General features: G+C 47.0%; 2 protein-coding genes across 2 annotated transcripts in view; one reads left to right on the plus strand and one right to left on the minus strand.

The window, feature by feature from the left end:
* Positions 1–6,165, minus strand: part of LOC147678468 (extracellular calcium-sensing receptor-like) — a 52,574-nt gene extending 46,409 nt beyond the window's left edge. The window contains exon 1 of the mRNA XM_086945647.1: positions 6,048–6,165. The gene's annotated coding sequence lies outside the window, so the exon portion shown is untranslated. The remainder of the gene's footprint in view (positions 1–6,047) is intronic.
* LOC147678469 (extracellular calcium-sensing receptor-like) overlaps positions 1–18,789 on the plus strand; it is a 265,477-nt gene that overhangs the window by 3,108 nt on the left and 243,580 nt on the right. Inside the window, exon 2 of the mRNA XM_086945648.1 lies at positions 1,053–1,324. Within this exon, the coding sequence (XP_086801774.1) occupies positions 1,053–1,324 (272 nt within the window). The remainder of the gene's footprint in view (positions 1–1,052; positions 1,325–18,789) is intronic.

The raw sequence follows: 18,789 nt of genomic DNA on the forward strand, positions 1-18,789 counted from the left end.
GCATCTTGCTGGAGCAAGTGAAGGCATATTTCTACCTTGAAGTGTCTAGTTTGACGTAAAGTCAGGCATAATAACGTCAGGAAAGAACCCCTAGGAAATCGTTGTTCTTTGCAAAGTACATGAGTTCTTGGACAAATCAATATTCAAGCAAGGGGAAGTTCCCTAACTGCTTAAGCCGATTTTCCAAGAAATTGTTGTGACGTTTGGTACAGGTGAAAGTAGCCATGACTGTAATTGGTCTGCATGGGCTTGATTTCTATGCCTATATTAGGGCAATGCAAATTGTACCTATGTAAGGGTATGAATCAGGAATATTCACTTGTAATCAGGCCCTTGGAGGGGAATTGGAGATCTTAGCGATAGAGATCTGGATCAGATCCAGGGTGGCAGCTCAAGGAAGTTAACAAAACAGGAAAAGATGCAAATGTTCTGACTTTAATAAAAATGTTCTCTCTTTTATAAGACCTCTCAAAGTAAAGTCCAATTCTGCAGAAAAAAAGCTGGCAAAACCTTTGTTGTCAGATGTCTGGAAGAAAATGGAACTATCACTGCAAAGATTCAATCAAACTCAAATCCAAAACAATAGTCACTCTATAATATTGCTAACTTAACACATCCTGGCACTGTCTCAACACAATTTTACAGACTAATATTGCCCCTCTTTAATGCTGATTTCAAATTGTCACAACATTTAAACCACCTATATTTCCAACCAACTGATCACTGATGTAAACATGCCAACAATAACACACCAGCATTATCAACCCAGCATATATTGATGTGAGCACAATAGGGTTACAAATGAAAAGATTCACTCACAACCTCCTCAAATCCTGTGGATATTAGCCTATGCTCATCGTCTAAAAACCAAACAAAAACAATATTACTAGGTACAGGATAGCAACATTAAAATATCAACATTATCAGATCAAAATATTCTGAAGTTAGCTCACAAATATTACTAAAATATGCCAACATTAAAACCCCAAACCTTTCAGTCTCAACAGAACTAAAGTATACTAGCAATAAAACACTGACATATCCAAACTCAGCTCATCCTGGTGTTAGCCCCCAGAAGTTACTAGCTAAAGGTACTAAGCAGATTACACCAGTATCACCGCCAAGTCAATATATTGAAATGCAAAGCAGCTTCACGCTGTCAGAAAAGGAAAACACAAACGAATTAGTGGAAGAAACTCATGGCCAGATTTACAAAGAAATCGCGGAATGCAGAGCACCATTCAAAGTTGCTGAACTGCGCTGCATGACAGGGAGAGAAGAGGAAAGGCCATATCTCTGGGTTTATAGCACCTGTGCAGCAAAGGTTTGCGCTGCTTTGCACTACTTTGTGTTACTTTTAGGGAACTTTCCAGTGCAACACAATTGTTGTGTTGGATAGTAAATCCATCAAAAAATATTTTGTGCAGGTATGGGGCACTTTTGTGGCCAAACCCAGCCTAAAAGGTTTGTAATCTGCCCTCAAGGTCACATACTCAGGCTGGGTGTTCCAGTGATTAGTCTCAATCGGAGCACCCCCGAACCGACCTCCCCCCACTTTGGGGTACCTCTCTCCAGGCTACCTTCATTCAAACAATTTCAGGGTGCTGTTGGAAACTGTCAAGGCTGTACTACATACAAACTCAGCAAAATTACATAGTGAAAGATACCATACAGTACCGTGCCAATCTATACCATGGCATATTATAATATAATACACCACACTCTGCTACAGTACTATTTCATGACTTCCATAATATAATATAATATAACATAACATGAATGAACATGACATAACCAAGACCTACCATACCCTATAATAGTGCACCTAGCATATCATGTCTTTACTTGGCATTGCATAATATGACAAAAAATAACAAATCATGGCATAGCGTACCATAACTTAACACAACGTAACATATCATATACGGAGGCTAAAACAATAACATAGTCAAGCATTCCAGGATTACCCAATAAAGACATATAGATGGTAGAAGAAATACAGTGCTGGATGAACTCAATATATGCCTACACAAAGATTCTTTAGCCTAAACTTTATGGGCCTCATTTATGAAAAGTGACGCATCGCTGCGTGAAAACAGCGATACGTCACTTTTCACTGCGCACTCCTTGCGACACCAATGATGCGTCATACATGAAATATGACGCATCATGTTGCAAGGACTTACAGATACGTCAGTATTTCTGACGCATCTGTAAGCGCAAAAATGACGCATTGCTGGAGTGTGTCACTAAAGTGGCGCAACTCCAGCAATGCATCCTTTCACATGGGGAAAGCCCCATGTGAAAGGGCTTGCGTCAGTCTAACTCCTGCTGTGAGGCAGGCACAAGATTTTGACGCAACAGCATCCTAAAAGTGACGCAGTGAAATCTCATAGATTTCACTGCGTCACTATTACGAGGCTTTTTGCGGGGGAACGCCCCCTCTGCATACATTATACCTGACGCAGGTATAATGTGGCGCAGGGGTTTAAAAAGTGACGCATCTACCTAGATGCGTCACTTTTTAAATATGGCGCAACAAGGCGCATTTTGTACGCCGCTGGTGCGTCACAAAAAGTGACGCACCGGCGGCGCAAAACTGACGCAAGGCTTCATAAATAAGGGCCTATGTGTTTCCTTGACATACTGGCACTAGTAAAGGGGTTTGTGCAAGCTGTGCAGCCGCCTATCCACCCCAAAGTCTTTCAGAAGCCTGGATTCGTATTCTAAATGTGAAATGGCCCTGTGTTTCCAATTCACATGAAATGTGTGCAGCTTCCTCTGCTGGGGTGCATCCAGGCTGAAAAGCCACATCTGCAGAAGGATCAATACGCACTGGAAAACGTTAAACACAATAGCATATGGCTCTAATTGAAGAGTAGGGCTTACAACTTTATGCATATATTCTGTAAATGAAAAAACAGTCAATAAGTCTGTACCGCAGGTTGGTGTTCAAACAAAATATCGGAAAAAATATATTGTGAGGACAAGATATTGTGTCAAGAATATGAGGACAAAAATATGGTGATGGTAGGTTCCAAAGCAAGAAAAGTTATACTTTATATAACTCCACATATATGTACTTTATATATATATATATATATATATAACCCCCACGGAGGCTGCAGAAGGCGTTGGGCAGCAAGGGATAATTGATCCAGCCCCAATAAAAGGAACTATTCCGAGTCCTGGCAGCCTGATCAGACTTCCCACCCCAAGGGTTGCTGGTACTTGCAGTCCATCAACTTTTTCCACCAATGAGGGGGATGTATTATACATTCAAAAAGGGACTGCTATATGGAGTCAGGACGGGGAGCATAGGCATCTGAAGAGGGACGATTCCCGAAATGCGTCATGCCATAAGAAACACTGAATAATATTACCTGTATTCTGCCCGCTGAGTCCCTCGTTGTCTTCTGTGAGGAGGCGACTCTACGTGGATATATATATATATATATATATATATATATATATATATATATATATATATATAGCTTCAGAGATGCTGCTCGAACGATCCTCAACCAGAGCAACGCTGATGCCGTCGGTAGTAGCAGCCGCTACTCTTAATTATCCACAGGTACTGGATCCCACTAGTTAGGAGGACACAGAGACGGCACACCAGGAGGTCTTTGCACAAATCCTTTATTGTGCACTCGTAAATCAAGGTCCTTGATTTACGAGTGCACAATAAAGGATTTGTGCAAAGACCTCCTGGTGTGCCGTCTCTGTGTCCTCCTAACTAGTGGGATCCAGTACCTGTGGATATATATATATATATATATATATATATATATATATATATATATATATATATATATATATATATATATTCCAAATGCAGAACACCAAAAACTTGGAAAGCCTCACGTTTCGTGCTGCCGTTTCTTTATTGACATACTGCTGAAATCAAACACGGCAGTTCCTGTTATTACAAAGTCCGTTTGCAAAGTATATCATACACGTTTCAGGAAGCATTTCCCTTGATCACTGGCTAGGCATGTAGGGAACTGAGCAGGCAGAAGTGACGTTGTTCTTATAGCGTGATTTTAAATATTGCCGTAGTGGGCGTGGTTCTCATGCATCATGGTAATTGTAGTCATCAGTTATACCCTTCGTGGGAGCCTCTCACCATGTTCCTCAGTGAAAATTAAACCTCAGGTAGGTTCACAAGCACTCCCAATATATGTATTCAGCCTTATGTAAAGATGTCAACAGGCACGTAACTCCGTGAACACCGCTTACTTTCATCGGTGTCACGGACTCGCATGGGTCGCGATGGGGCTCTCCATGACCGTGACAGGCCACTATATATATATATATATATATATATATATATATATATATATATATATATATATATATTTCGCTCAGGGCTTCCACCAGGTTCACAATGAAAACCACGCACTCCGGGGGTAATTCTCAGATGTTATTTATTATATTTGCAACAGACGCGTTTCGGCGCTCCGCCTTCCTCAATGGAACCTGCAGGGGCTTGAGCGCGAATATATATACATATATATATATATATATATATATATATATATATATATATATATATATATATATATATATATATATATATATATATATATATATATATATATATATATTATATATATATTCACACACACATATCTTGAAAGTGTGTAGAGTTGAGAATATTAAGAATAGTTTATCTATACTTACATATTTGCACTTTTTTTGAGAGTTTTATATAGCGAAGATATCTGGTATCAGAGCGCTTTACATAGCACCAGTTTAGTTACACAAGGACACAGTAATTTTTGTACAGCACAAAGAGATTAACTGATTTGCCCAGAATCACAGGATGTTGAGTGTTGTTGTCTTCTAAATATTTCTCGATAATTTTGGGCGCGATAACTTGCCCACACGAAATGTTTGTTACAGATGATGTCAGTGATCCCCAGAGGTTTGCTAACTCACAGGGGTGCAGATTCATGAATTGTAATCCACAAAGATTCCCTCGAGTTCGCCCAGGAATGTGTGACACTCAAGAAATTCCCAGCAGTACTCCTGAAACTGTTTTATTAATTATAACCATGCAAGGGATTTATGCGCTTGTAACTGCACCCCATGTCCCGCGGCATGTGGGCAAATGCTAGGCCTATGAGCAGTAGCCTCGTTATTCTTCATTTTTTCCATGGGAGAAGTATTCTTCCCATTGGAGAAACCCTTTAATTATGGGTAAGCTCCGACCATTTGCCATCCCAGAAAGTGGATGAGATCTGTCTAGAGTATTTTATTGACCAGGTCCAAAGTGGTAACCGGTGCCAAACAAGTTTGTGAATGCTCACGATTTCGAAGGGCCTACCCATTTTAAAAGTGACAGACCCCACTCTTGCTGTAGGATTTACTTCTAACTAATATCACACAATTAAGGAATACAATTGCATACTATTTAACGTATTTACAAATGCAAGGGAATCTGGTGTGAAAACCCTGTACTTGTAATTTCAACCACTGCTGTGGGTAATTTGAACTTCGTCTCTAAAATGGCTTTGGGCACATGGCTCATACATTCTGCAGAAAAGATGCAGAGACGGTGTTTTGAAGCAAGTTATACAAGAAAGTTACAACCAGAGAAGGAGAGGGGTGTGTGGTGCAAAATATAAAATAAAGGTAGAAGAAGAGGCAGTATTTAGGTAGTGGTGTACTCAGACGAGCAGGGGGTAAGAAAAAGGTGCTAGACATCTCGTAGTGGGGAGGGGGTACATTCGCTACAAAATAAGTTCACATTCACAGAAAACGATTGGTTAGTAGACAAGCGGGGAAATGAAGAGAAAGTGAAAGAGACAAAAACAAAAAAAACAGTAAGAGGCAATATTGGAGTGAAATCCATAACAGATATCAAGTCCATCATGTTTCTGTTTGATCCGCTTTTAGGAAATTTAGTAAGGGAGTCTAGCTTAGAGATACAACTGTTGGCTTGAAAGTCTGAGAGAAACACGAACCGTGCCCATTTAGGCTTTACCGTACTCGTAGTTAAAGTATTAGACTGATAAAACGAAAGGCACTACTCTTACTCGCGACAGAGGATCGGCGTAGGTGCGTCCGTGAACGTAGTTTCGGGGTCTTTCCAGTTCCAGTGCACCGGGATGATCCCTCCAATCAGGATGTCTCCGGCCAGCTCGTGACCTGTCTCCTTCCGGGTGTCAAGTGAGCACCCAGCACGACAAGAGCAGCAGGAAGGAAGGGACATGGTAAGCAGCCCCATGGTCAGCAGTGCACTGCAGCGCATTTCTGTCCAGTTCAGAGGTGATGATGTCACCGTAAAACTTCTGAATTTGTTTGGGTGACACGCACAGATGGTAAAAAGCAAGTGAATTAATCGCCCTATCTTTCACAGTAGGACAGCCTCCCACGCGCCACTTATCACTCTGCCAGCAGCCACTGCTTACCTGCAGCCTTTATGCAATGTTTGAACTAAAAATAGACGTCCCCAGATGTTGCCATTTTTCGAGAGATAATGAAGCCTCGGGAAATATAATTTGTGTTTCTTTGGGAAGTTTCACCCATATCATTACTTTACGAGAGGTCTAAGCAATCAAACATCTGGGAATCTATAGGTCAAAAATGATGTCTAATAGATAGACTTAAATTCCATACTTTGTTTTGTGTCGTGCAAATTCAGGGGTGGAACTGGGTCCCGTCACGTGTGTGAAGAGCATGTTTAGTACAAGCAGCAGGAGCGCAACATCCAGCACAGGGAAGATGCCGCACAGCACGTGCAGCAGCACTGCAAGCTTCAGTCACATAAAGCACAGGCAGAAGCAGTGTCACTTTTCCCTGCACAGAACCGATTTTTCAAGGAGGTCAGCAATGTGGGCTTCCTTGGCAAAGACCATTTATGTATTATTTATGTATTTATTTCAAACATTTATAAAGCGCATTGCCACTTATCTGATATCCTGGCGCTGGAGAGCTTGGGGCAGATTTATGAGTTCTGGCGCATCTCTGCAAATCAGCAGGGATGCGCCAGAACGAATGCGTCACGCAATTCCCTCCTTGCGGCACCACAGATGCGCCGCATTTATAATGCAAACACAACAGGTGATGGACCGAATGTGGACCAATGTCACACACTCAACCCAGTCCAAAGATCTTGGCCCAAATCCATCGTTATTTTGCACTCCACACCACCCTGGGTTAGACAATGGCGATATGCAAATCAGCTCTGACCCTGTGCCCCATGGGAACAGTCCAGTCCGAACTACAAAAGCCATGTCCTTCCCAGAACGGAATCAAGCATCCGAGGACCGGACCAGTTTCAAGGTAACACCTCTCATCAGCCCGGCTAGCTTGACTCCAGTGGTGTGGAGTGCCTGGGACCCACGTCTGGGCATCCCCAGCGCACTTAGGGCGGGGTTGAGTGTGTGACATTGATCCACATTCTGTCCATCACCTGTTTTGTTTGCAATACCGCCATAAGTGCGCTGGGGATGCTCAGACGTGGGTCCCAGGCACTCCACACCACTGGAGTCAAGCTAGCCGGGCTGATGAGAGGTGTTACCTCGAAACCGGTCCGGTCCTCGGATGCTTGATTCCGTTCTGGGAAGGACATGGCTTTTGTAGTTCGGACTGGACTGTTCCCATGGGGCACAGGGTCAGAGCTGATTTGCATATCGCCATTGTCTAACCCAGGGTGGTGTGGAGTGCAAAAAAAACGATGGATTTTGGCCCAGATCTTTGGACTGGGTTGAATGTGTGACATTGATCCACATTCTGTCCATCACCTGTTTTGTTTGCAATACCGCCATAAGTGCGCTGGGGATGCTCAGACGTGGGTCCCAGGCACTCCACACCACTGGAGTCAAGCTAGCCGGGCTGATGAGAGGTTTTACCTCGAAACCGGTCCGGTCCGCGGATGCTTGATTCCGTTCTGGGAAGGACATGGCTTTTGTAGTTCGGACTGGACTGTTCCCATGGGGCACAGGGTCAGAGCTGATTTGCATATTGCCATTGTCTAACCCAGGGTGGTGTGGAGTGCAAAAAAAACGATGGATTTGGGCCCAGATCTTTGGACTGGGTTGAATGTGTGACATTGATCCACATTCTGTCCATCACCTGTTTTGTTTGCAATACCGCCATAAGTGCGCTGGGGATGCTCAGACGTGGGTCCCAGGCACTCCACACCACTGGAGTCAAGCTAGCCGGGCTGATGAGAGGTGTTACCTCGAAACCGGTCCGGTCCTCGGATGCTTGATTCCGTTCTGGGAAGGACATGGCTTTTGTAGTTCGGACTGGACTGTTCCCATGGGGCACAGGGTCAGAGCTGATTTGCATATCACCATTGTCTAACCCAGGGTGGTGTGGAGTGCAAAAAAACCGATGGATTTGGGCCCAGATCTTTGGACTGGGTTGAATGTGTGACATTGATCCACATTCTGTCCATCACCTGTTTTGTTTGCAATACCGCCATAAGTGCGCTGGGGATGCTCAGACGTGGGTCCCAGGCACTCCACACCACTGGAGTCAAGCTAGCCGGGCTGATGAGAGGTGTTACCTCGAAACCGGTCCGGTCCTCGGATGCTTGATTCCGTTCTGGGAAGGACATGGCTTATGTAGTTCGGACTGGACTGTTCCCATGGGGCACAGGGTCAGAGCTGATTTGCATATCGCCATTGTCTAACCCAGGGTGGTGTGGAGTGCAAAAAAAACGATGGATTTGGGCCCAGATCTTTGGACTGGGTTGAATGTGTGACATTGATCCACATTCTGTCCATCACCTGTTTTGTTTGCAATACCGCCATAAGTGCGCTGGGGATGCTCAGACGTGGTTCCCAGGCACTCCACACCACTGGAGTCAAGCTAGCCGGGCTGATGAGAGGTGTTACCTCGAAACCGGTCCGGTCCTCGGATGCTTGATTCCGTTCTGGGAAGGACATGGCTTTTGTAGTTCGGACTGGACTGTTCCCATGGGGCACAGGGTCAGAGCTGATTTGCATATCACCATTGTCTAACCCAGGGTGGTGTGGAGTGCAAAAAAACCGATGGATTTGGGCCCAGATCTTTGGACTGGGTTGAATGTGTGACATTGATCCACATTCTGTCCATCACCTGTTTTGTTTGCAATACCGCCATAAGTGCGCTGGGGATGCTCAGACGTGGGTCCCAGGCACTCCACACCACTGGAGTCAAGCTAGCCGGGCTGATGAGAGGTGTTACCTCGAAACCGGTCCGGTCCTCGGATGCTTGATTCCGTTCTGGGAAGGACATGGCTTATGTAGTTCGGACTGGACTGTTCCCATGGGGCACAGGGTCAGAGCTGATTTGCATATCGCCATTGTCTAACACAGGGTGGTGTGGAGTGCAAAAAAAACGATGGATTTGGGCCCAGATCTTTGGACTGGGTTGAATGTGTGACATTGATCCACATTCTGTCCATCACCTGTTTTGATTGCAATACCGCCATAAGTGCGCTGGGGATGCTCAGACGTGGGTCCCAGGCACTCCACACCACTGGAGTCAAGCTAGCCGGGCTGATGAGAGGTGTTACCTCGAAACCGGTCCGGTCCTCGGATGCTTGATTCCGTTCTGGGAAGGACATGGCTTTTGTAGTTCGGACTGGACTGTTCCCATGGGGCACAGGGTCAGAGCTGATTTGCATATCGACATTGTCTAACCCAGGGTGGTGTGGAGTGCAAAAAAAACGATGGATTTGGGCCCAGATCTTCGGACTGGGTTGAATGTGTGACATTGATCCACATTCTGTCCATCACCTGTTTTGTTTGCAATACCGCCATAAGTGCGCTGGGGATGCTCAGACGTGGGTCCCAGGCACTCCACACCACTGGAGTCAAGCTAGCCGGGCTGATGAGAGGTGTTACCTCGAAACCGGTCCGGTCCTCGGATGCTTGATTCCGTTCTGGGAAGGACATGGCTTTTGTAGTTCGGACTGGACTGTTCCCATGGGGCACAGGGTCAGAGCTGATTTGCATATCACCATTGTCTAACCCAGGGTGGTGTGGAGTGCAAAAAAAACGATGGATTTGGGCCCAGATCTTTGGACTGGGTTGAATGTGTGACATTGATCCACATTCTGTCCATCACCTGTTTTGATTGCAATACCGCCATAAGTGCGCTGGGGATGCTCAGACGTGGGTCCCAGGCACTCCACACCACTGGAGTCAAGCTAGCCGGGCTGATGAGAGGTGTTACCTCGAAACCGGTCCGGTCCTCGGATGCTTGATTCCGTTCTGGGAAGGACATGGCTTTTGTAGTTCGGACTGGACTGTTCCCATGGGGCACAGGGTCAGAGCTGATTTGCATATTGACATTGTCTAACCCAGGGTGGTGTGGAGTGCAAAAAAAACGATGGATTTGGGCCCAGATCTTTGGACTGGGTTGAATGTGTGACATTGATCCACATTCTGTCCATCACCTGTTTTGTTTGCAATACCGCCATAAGTGCGCTGGGGATGCTCAGACGTGGGTCCCAGGCACTCCACACCACTGGAGTCAAGCTGGCCGGGCTGATGAGAGGTGTTACCTCGAAACCGGTCCGGTCCTCGGATGCTTGATTCCGTTCTGGGAAGGACATGGCTTTTGTAGTTCGGACTGGACTGTTCCCATGGGGCACAGGGTCAGAGCTGATTTGCATATCGCCATTGTCTAACCCAGGGTGGTGTGGAGTGCAAAAAAAACGATGGATTTGGGCCCAGATCTTTGGACTGGGTTGAATATGTGACATTGATCCACATTCTGTCCATCACCTGTTTTGTTTGCAATACCGCCATAAGTGCGCTGGGGATGCTCAGACGTGGGTCCCAGGCACTCCACACCACTGGAGTCAAGCTAGCCGGGCTGATGAGAGGTGTTACCTCGAAACCGGTTCGGTCCTCGGATGCTTGATTCCGTTCTGGGAAGGACATGGCTTTTGTAGTTCGGACTGGACTGTTCCCATGGGGCACAGGGTCAGAGCTGATTTGCATATCGCCATTGTCTAACTCAGGGTGGTGTGGAGTGCAAAAAAACGATGGATTTAGGCCCAGATCTTTGGACTGGGTTGAATGTGTGACATTGATCCACATTCTGTCCATCACCTGTTTTGATTGCAATACTGCCATAAGTGCGCTGGGGATGCTCAGACGTGGGTCCCTGGCACTCCACACCACTGGAGTCAAGCTAGCCGGGCTGATGAGAGGTGTTACCTCGAAACCGGTCCGGTCCTCGGATGCTTGATTCCGTTCTGGGAAGGACATGGCTTTTGTAGTTCGGACTGGACTGTTCCCATGGGGCACAGGGTCAGAGCTGATTTGCATATCGCCATTGTCTAACCCAGGGTGGTGTGGAGTGCAAAAAAAACGATGGATTTGGGCCCAGATCTTTGGACTGGGTTGAATGTGTGACATTGATCCACATTCTGTCCATCACCTGTTTTGTTTGCAATACCGCCATAAGTGCGCTCGGGATGCTAAGACGTGGGTCCCAGGCACTCCACACCACTGGAGTCAAGCTAGCCTGGCTGATGAGAGGTGTTACCTCGAAACCGGTCCGGTCCTCGGATGCTTGATTCCGTTCTGGGAAGGACATGGCTTTTGTAGTTCGGACTGTACTGTTCCCATGGGGCACAGGGTCAGAGCTGATTTGCATATCGCCATTGTCTAACCCAGGGTGGTGTGGAGTGCAAAAAAAACGATGGATTTGGGCCCAAATCTTTGGACTGGGTTGAATGTGTGACATTGATCCACATTCTGTCCATCACCTGTTTTGTTTGCAATACCGCCATAAGTGCGCTGGGGATGCTCAGACGAGGGTCCCAGGCACTCCACACCACTGGAGTCAAGCTAGCCGGGCTGATGAGAGGTGTTACCTCGAAACCAGTCCGGTCCTCGGATGCTTGATTCCGTTCTGGGAAGGACATGGCTTTTGTAGTTCGGACTGGACTGTTCCCATGGGGCACAGGGTCAGAGCTGATTTGCATATCGCCATTGTCTAACCCAGGGTGGTGTGGAGTGCAAAAAAAACGATGGATTTGGGCCCAGATCTTTGGACTGGGTTGAATGTGTGACATTGATCCACATTCTGTCCATCACTGTTTTGTTTGCAATACCGCCATAAGTGCGCTGGGGATGCTCAGACGTGGGTCCCAGGCACTCCACACCACTGGAGTCAAGCTAGCCGGGCTGATGAGAGGTGTTACCTCAAAACCGGTCCGGTCCTCGGATGCTTGATTCCGTTCTGGGACGGACATGGCTTTTGTAGTTCGGACTGGACTGTTCCCATGGGGCACAGGGTCAGAGCTGATTTGCATATTGCCATTGTCTAACCCAGGGTGGTGTGGAGTGCAAAAAAAACGATGGATTTGGGCCCAGATCTTTGGACTGGGTTGAATGTGTGACATTGATCCACATTCTGTCCATCACCTGTTTTGTTTGCAATACCGCCATAAGTGCGCTGGGGATGCTCAGACGTGGGTCCCAGGCACTCCACACCACTGGAGTCAAGCTAGCCGGGCTGATGAGAGGTGTTACCTCGAAACCGGTCTGGTCCTCGGATGCTTGATTCCGTTCTGGGAAGGACATGGCTTTTGTAGTTCGGACTGGACTGTTCCCATGTGGCACAGGGTCAGAGCTGATTTGCATATCGCCATTGTCTAACCCAGGGTGGTGTGGAGTGCAAAAAAAAGATGGATTTGGGCCCAGATCTTTGGACTGGGTTGAATGTGTGACATTGATCCACATTCTGTCCATCACCTGTTTTGTTTGCAATACCGCCATAAGTGCGCTGGGGATGCTCAGACGTGGGTCCCAGGCACTCCACACCACTGGAGTCAAGCTAGCCGGGCTGATGAGAGGTGTTACCTCGAAACCGGTCCAGTCCTCGGATGCTTGATTCCGTTCTGGGAAGGACATGGCTTTTGTAGTTCGGTCTGGACTGTTCCCATGGGGCACAGGGTCAGAGCTGATTTGCATATCGCCATTGTCTAACCCAGGGTGGTGTGGAGTGCAAAAAAAACAAAAAAAAACGATGGATTTGGGCCCAGATCTTTGGACTGGGTTGAATGTGTGACATTGATCCACATTCTGTCCATCACCTGTTTTGTTTGCAATACCGCCATAAGTGCGCTGGGGATGCTCAGACGTGGGTCGCAGGCACTCCACACCACTGGAGTCAAGCTAGCCGGGCTGATGAGAGGTGTTACCTCGAAACCGGTCCGGTCCTCGGATGCTTGATTCCGTTCTGGGAAGGACATGGCTTTTGTAGTTCGGACTGGACTGTTCCCATGGGGCACAGGGTCAGAGCTGATTTGCATATCGCCATTGTCTAACCCAGGGTGGTGTGGAGTGCAAAAAAAACGATGGATTTGGGCCCAGATCTTTGGACTGGGTTGAATGTTTGACATTGATCCACATTCTGTCCATCACCTGTTTTGATTGCAATACCGCCATAAGTGCGCTGGGGATGCTCAGACGTGGGTCCCAGGCACTCCACACCACTGGAGTCAAGCTAGCCGGGCTGATGAGAGGTGTTACCTCGAAACCGGTCCGATCCTCGGATGCTTGATTCCGTTCTGGGAAGGACATGGCTTTTGTAGTTCGGACTGGACTGTTCCCATGGGGCACAGGGTCAGAGCTGATTTGCATATCGACATTGTCTAACCCAGGGTGGTGTGGAGTGCAAAAAAAACGATGGATTTGGGCCCAGATCTTTAGACTGGGTTGAATGTGTGACATTGATCCACATTCTGTCCATCACCTGTTTTGTTTGCAATACCGATATAAGTGCGCTGGGGATGCTCAGACGTGGGTCCCAGGCACTCCACACCACTGGAGTCAAGCTAGCCGGGCTGATGAGAGGTGTTACCTCGAAACCGGTCCCGTCCTCGGATGCTTGATTCCGTTCTGGGAAGGACATGGCTTTTGTAGTTCGGACTGGACTGGTCCCATGGGGCACTGGGTCAGAGATGATTTGCATATCGCCATTGTCTAACCCAGGGTGGTGTGGAGTGCAAAAAAAAAAAACCGATGGATTTGGGCCCAGATCTTTGGACTGGGTTGAATGTGTGACATTGATCCACATTCTGTCCATCACCTGTTTTGATTGCAATACCGCCATAAGTGCGCTGGGGATGCTCAGACGTGGGTCCCAGGCACTCCACACCACTGGAGTCAAGCTAGCCGGGCTGATGAGAGGTGTTACCTCGAAACCGGTCCGGTCCTCGGATGCTTGATTCCGTTCTGGGAAGGACATGGCTTTTGTAGTTCGGACTGGACTGTTCCCATGGGGCACAGGGTCAGAGCTGATTTGCATATCGCCATTGTCTAACCCAGGGTGGTGTGGAGTGCAAAAAAAACGATGGATTTGGGCCCAGATCTTTGGACTGGGTTGAATGTGTGACATTGATCCACATTCTGTCCATCACCTGTTTTGTTTGCAATACCGCCATAAGTGCGCTGGGGATGCTCAGACGTGGGTCCCAGGCACTCCAAACCACTGGAGTCAAGCTAGCCGGGCTGATGAGAGGTGTTACCTCGAAACCGGTCCGGTCCTCGGATGCTTGATTCCGTTCTGGGAAGGACATGGCTTTTGTAGTTCGGACTGGACTGTTCCCATGGGGCACAGGGTCAGAGCTGATTTGCATATTGCCATTGTCTAACCCAGGGTGGTGTGGAGTGCAAAAAAAACGATGGATTTGGGCCCAGATCTTTGGACTGGGTTGAATGTGTGACATTGATCCACATTCTGTCCATCACCTGTTTTGTTTGCAATACCGCCATAAGTGCGCTGGGGATGCTCAGACGTGGGTCCCAGGCACTCCACACCACTGGAGTCAAGCTAGCCGGGCTGATGAGAGGTGTTACCTCGAAACCGGTCCGGTCCTCGGATGCTTGATTCCGTTCTGGGAAGGACATGGCTTTTGTAGTTCGGACTGGACTGTTCCCATGGGGCACAGGGTCAGAGCTGATTTGCATATCGCCATTGTCTAACCCAGGGTGGTGTGGAGTGCAAAAAAAACGATGGATTTGGGCCCAGATCTTTGGACTGGGTTGAATGTGTGACATTGATCCACATTCTGTCCATCACCTGTTTTGTTTGCATTTATAATGCGGCGCACCATGGTGCAAGGAAGGGCAGATGCGTGACGCATCTTGTGGTGTACGGGCGGCGCATTGCTGGAGTAGCGTCGCAAGTGTGATGCAACTCCTGAAATGTACAGAGGCCACCCATACATAACGTGGTGCGTCACTCCTTATTCCTGCTTCAAGCAGGCATAAGGATTTGACGCAGCAGCGTCGTAAAACTGACTCAGTGAAATCTTGTAGATTTCACTGCGTCAGTTTTACGGGGCTTTCCTACGATGGAACGCCCACCCTGCGACAGAATGCCCACATGAAATCTGACGCAGGTTCCATGTGGCGCAGGGCTTTACAACCTGACACATCTGCCTAGATGCGTCACGTTGTAAATAGGTCGCAGGGATGCGCCACGTTTCCGCGCCCTTGCGTCACGCAACGCCGGCGTAAACGTGGCGCAAGTCTGACATAAATCTGCCCCCTTGTGTATACATAGGGGCATATTTACAAGCCCCTTGCACCACCGCTACGTCACTTTTAATATGTGAAGAAGTGAGGCACCGGCGGCGCAAGGGGCTTGTGAATAAGCCCCAAAGCGTATACTGTTTTCGGGGTGGGTAGACATAGACATAGGGTTGTACCAAGAAAAATCACGTTTTCAGGCCCTTTCTAAATTGAAGTTACTCCGTAGAGGACCATAGAGCGGCAGGGATCTTATTCCAGAGTTGGGCCACTCTGACCATTAAAGCTCGGCCTGTCTTTTCTTGCAGAATTTTGCAACACAAATTAAGTTTGCAGTTGCAGATTGGAGACACCTTCCTGGGACATACCTTATAACTCCTTAACCACTGTGCAAATTACGCAGCGGTGCAGGAGTTCTATTGAGTGGGCGGGGCCGTGTCGATCAACGGACGTGCGCAGCACTACCGAGGTAGTGCTGGTGACACCCGTTGGCCGACGTGTTCGCGCAAGGCGTTAAGTATTTTTGGTAAAGGTAGTGAACCCTTTTTCCTGGACTGCTTTAAAAATTATGCACAGGGATTTAAAGACTGTTCTCTGTAGGAACAGTAAAGGGCGGGGGGCGCAGAGGTCAGACCGCGTACATAGAGATACTGTATTGCACATATCCTCTAATTACAACATGATACTAGGACTTAGCAAACATCAGCCACCTCCTTTATTGAGCCATAATTGCCTCAGTACTCGTTCCATGATCTCGGACGTCCACTTCCTTTTCCACTTAATCTCCAGTGCAGAAGCAAGATCCGACGTCGTCCTGCCACCAGCGGCGGCTCCTCTGTTAAGACGGAGGAGCATCACCCCACAAGAAAAATAAAATGATAATAACACCATGTTATCATTTCATTTTTCCCTAGTGGCTCTGTAGGTGTGAGGAAGAGTGGGTCTGGGCTGCCTACAGAGCAAGGGAGGAGTGGTAGGAACTCTCCAAGTGTGTGTGAGAGTTTGGCCAGCCATCTTGTGCCGGTCAAAAAGTCATGCGCACTTTCCATGTTCTCCACCGGCTGTATTGCACAGCCTGGGTGGAGCAAATGCTCAGTCCTCCAGTCCCTGTCTGAGCACCAAACCACAGTAACAGCCACTACGGCCTTCCACTCAGGTCACACCTTCCTTCTGTTCCTCTCTAGGGGCTTAAAGGATGGACAGACCACACAGCACAAGCACAGCCTGTCCCTCCGCATCTCACTTAAGCTTTGCATACCTCCAAGGGGAGAAGGCTTACAGAAACAGCCCTGTGACTGCAGCCAGAAGCTGTACATGCCCTCGCGTCTACTACAGGTGTAGCTACCAGATGGTTTTCCAGATAATGCACAGAGGGGAAATGTCAGTGTCTAGCACATTCCTGGCACTCTAGGAGGCAACATGGTATCAACCAACTCTTGAGACCTATAATGTAGGATCCTTCCGGTACCTGGCAGTCAAGCTTTGGAATGCCTTACCTCCCCAGGTCCGTGGTCTGAACGATCTTTTGTCTTTTAGGAAAGCTATAAAAACCCACCTCTTCTGCTAAATATGTTTTGTTATGTAAGTTGCAACCAACATCCGCAGCGGTCCCCTCTCCTCCTTGGTGGAAAGCGCCGGGACGCCCCTTTGCTGGGGCAGCCAAGCGCTATAGAAAACTATATAATATAACATAATATAACATCTCAAGTAGGGAGATGGCTCTGTGGCAGCAGTAGTTTAATACCTCTATTGGGGAACATGGGAATCTGACGCAGCTAGAGTCAGGAAAAAAAACACATAGAAAGTAGATACGACTTTAAGCTGTTATCACTGCTGATGAAAGGCACTTGATTCACTTCAAATATGGAAGGGGTGTCTCGAGTGGGTGTTACCACCAGTGGTAGGTACTTGCACCTTGTTAAACAATGCTTGTCAGTTACCCAGGAGAAGATCCTGCCCTGGATAAGATAGTCATGTGACAGGGGCTCTGATTTCATTCTGAAGGATCCTTGCGAGTGAAAGCACCTCCTGTTGAGTTTGAACCTTAAGTTCGCCTCAGCTTAATGCTATCTGCCTGGCAAATGACTGGAGAAGGTCAGTCGTGTCTTAGCCAATGGGCGTCCCATCGCTGATTTCAAGCAGACAGAGGAGCGGGAAGGGTAGCGGAAAATGGAAGCAGATTACTAAGGAACTTTTTTATAGCGTTTTGGAATGATACATGAGTGCTCCTGATGCTCACAGGGAGGGAATTCCAGAGTTTTGGAGCAAGAACACGAAAAGAGCGCCCTCCTGCCCTAGTTCTCTTCAACCGAGGAACAGACGCCAGGTGCAGATCAGAAGAGCGCAGCTGGCGGGTGGGTGTGTGTAGGGCATGAGAAGATCGGCTAAAATATCGGGGGATTAGGAGAATCTTGGCAGGCCGAAGAGCATCTGAACGGCAGCATTTTGTGCTCTTTTTAGGCGATGTATCTCTTCTCTATTGGCCCCTTGGTACAAAGAGCTTGCGTAGTCTGTCCTAGATAGTAGAGGGGCCTGGATGATAGCCTGACAGGTGTTAGCATCGATAAAACCCATCAGGGGTTTAGGACCGCATAGGAGCCAAAAGCAAACTCCAGCTACCGCCTGTGATTGAGCCTGGAAGGTCAATGCAGAGCCAACCCATTGACCCATGTAGCATTGTTACAGTACCATGAGTAAGTCACTAGGGAACATACATACATAGGGTTATCTAGATAATAAGATGAGAGAATAAAGAAGATTATGAACATATAACATTTGGACTGACAATTCCTTGAATTAACCCTTCTTGATGTTATAAATCTGTATTTGTGCTTGGGAATGGGATTGCGATTTTGGATTCTGCTCTTTGTGTACTTGCGTACACAGAGGACTTTGGGATAGTGGGTGGCCTTTCCCCAACCATTCCCTTGAGCACTTACAAGACGAAATACGGTGCTGTGATTAGAATTAATGGCATTGCGCAAGGTTTGACCTAGACACACTTCTATATTACATAATTAACATAATGATTTGCCAATTAATGAATTAACAACTAATTATCAACTAAATATTACATAATTAATAATACATTATTTATACATGTATTACTATAACATCTCAATTGAACAAATATTAATAAATAAAAGAAAATTCAAAACAATTAATATAATTAAATTACTTCCCACCCTATTCCCTTATACACCCACAACCCGCTACGGAACTAAAAACACAAAATTCAAATCAAACAAATTAATAACTGCTAAACTTTTAATACATATCATAAAAA

Source organism: Lissotriton vulgaris, chromosome 12 (genome assembly GCF_964263255.1).
Source record: "Lissotriton vulgaris chromosome 12, aLisVul1.2, whole genome shotgun sequence".
In the NCBI taxonomy this organism is placed as follows: domain Eukaryota; kingdom Metazoa; phylum Chordata; class Amphibia; order Caudata; family Salamandridae; genus Lissotriton; species Lissotriton vulgaris.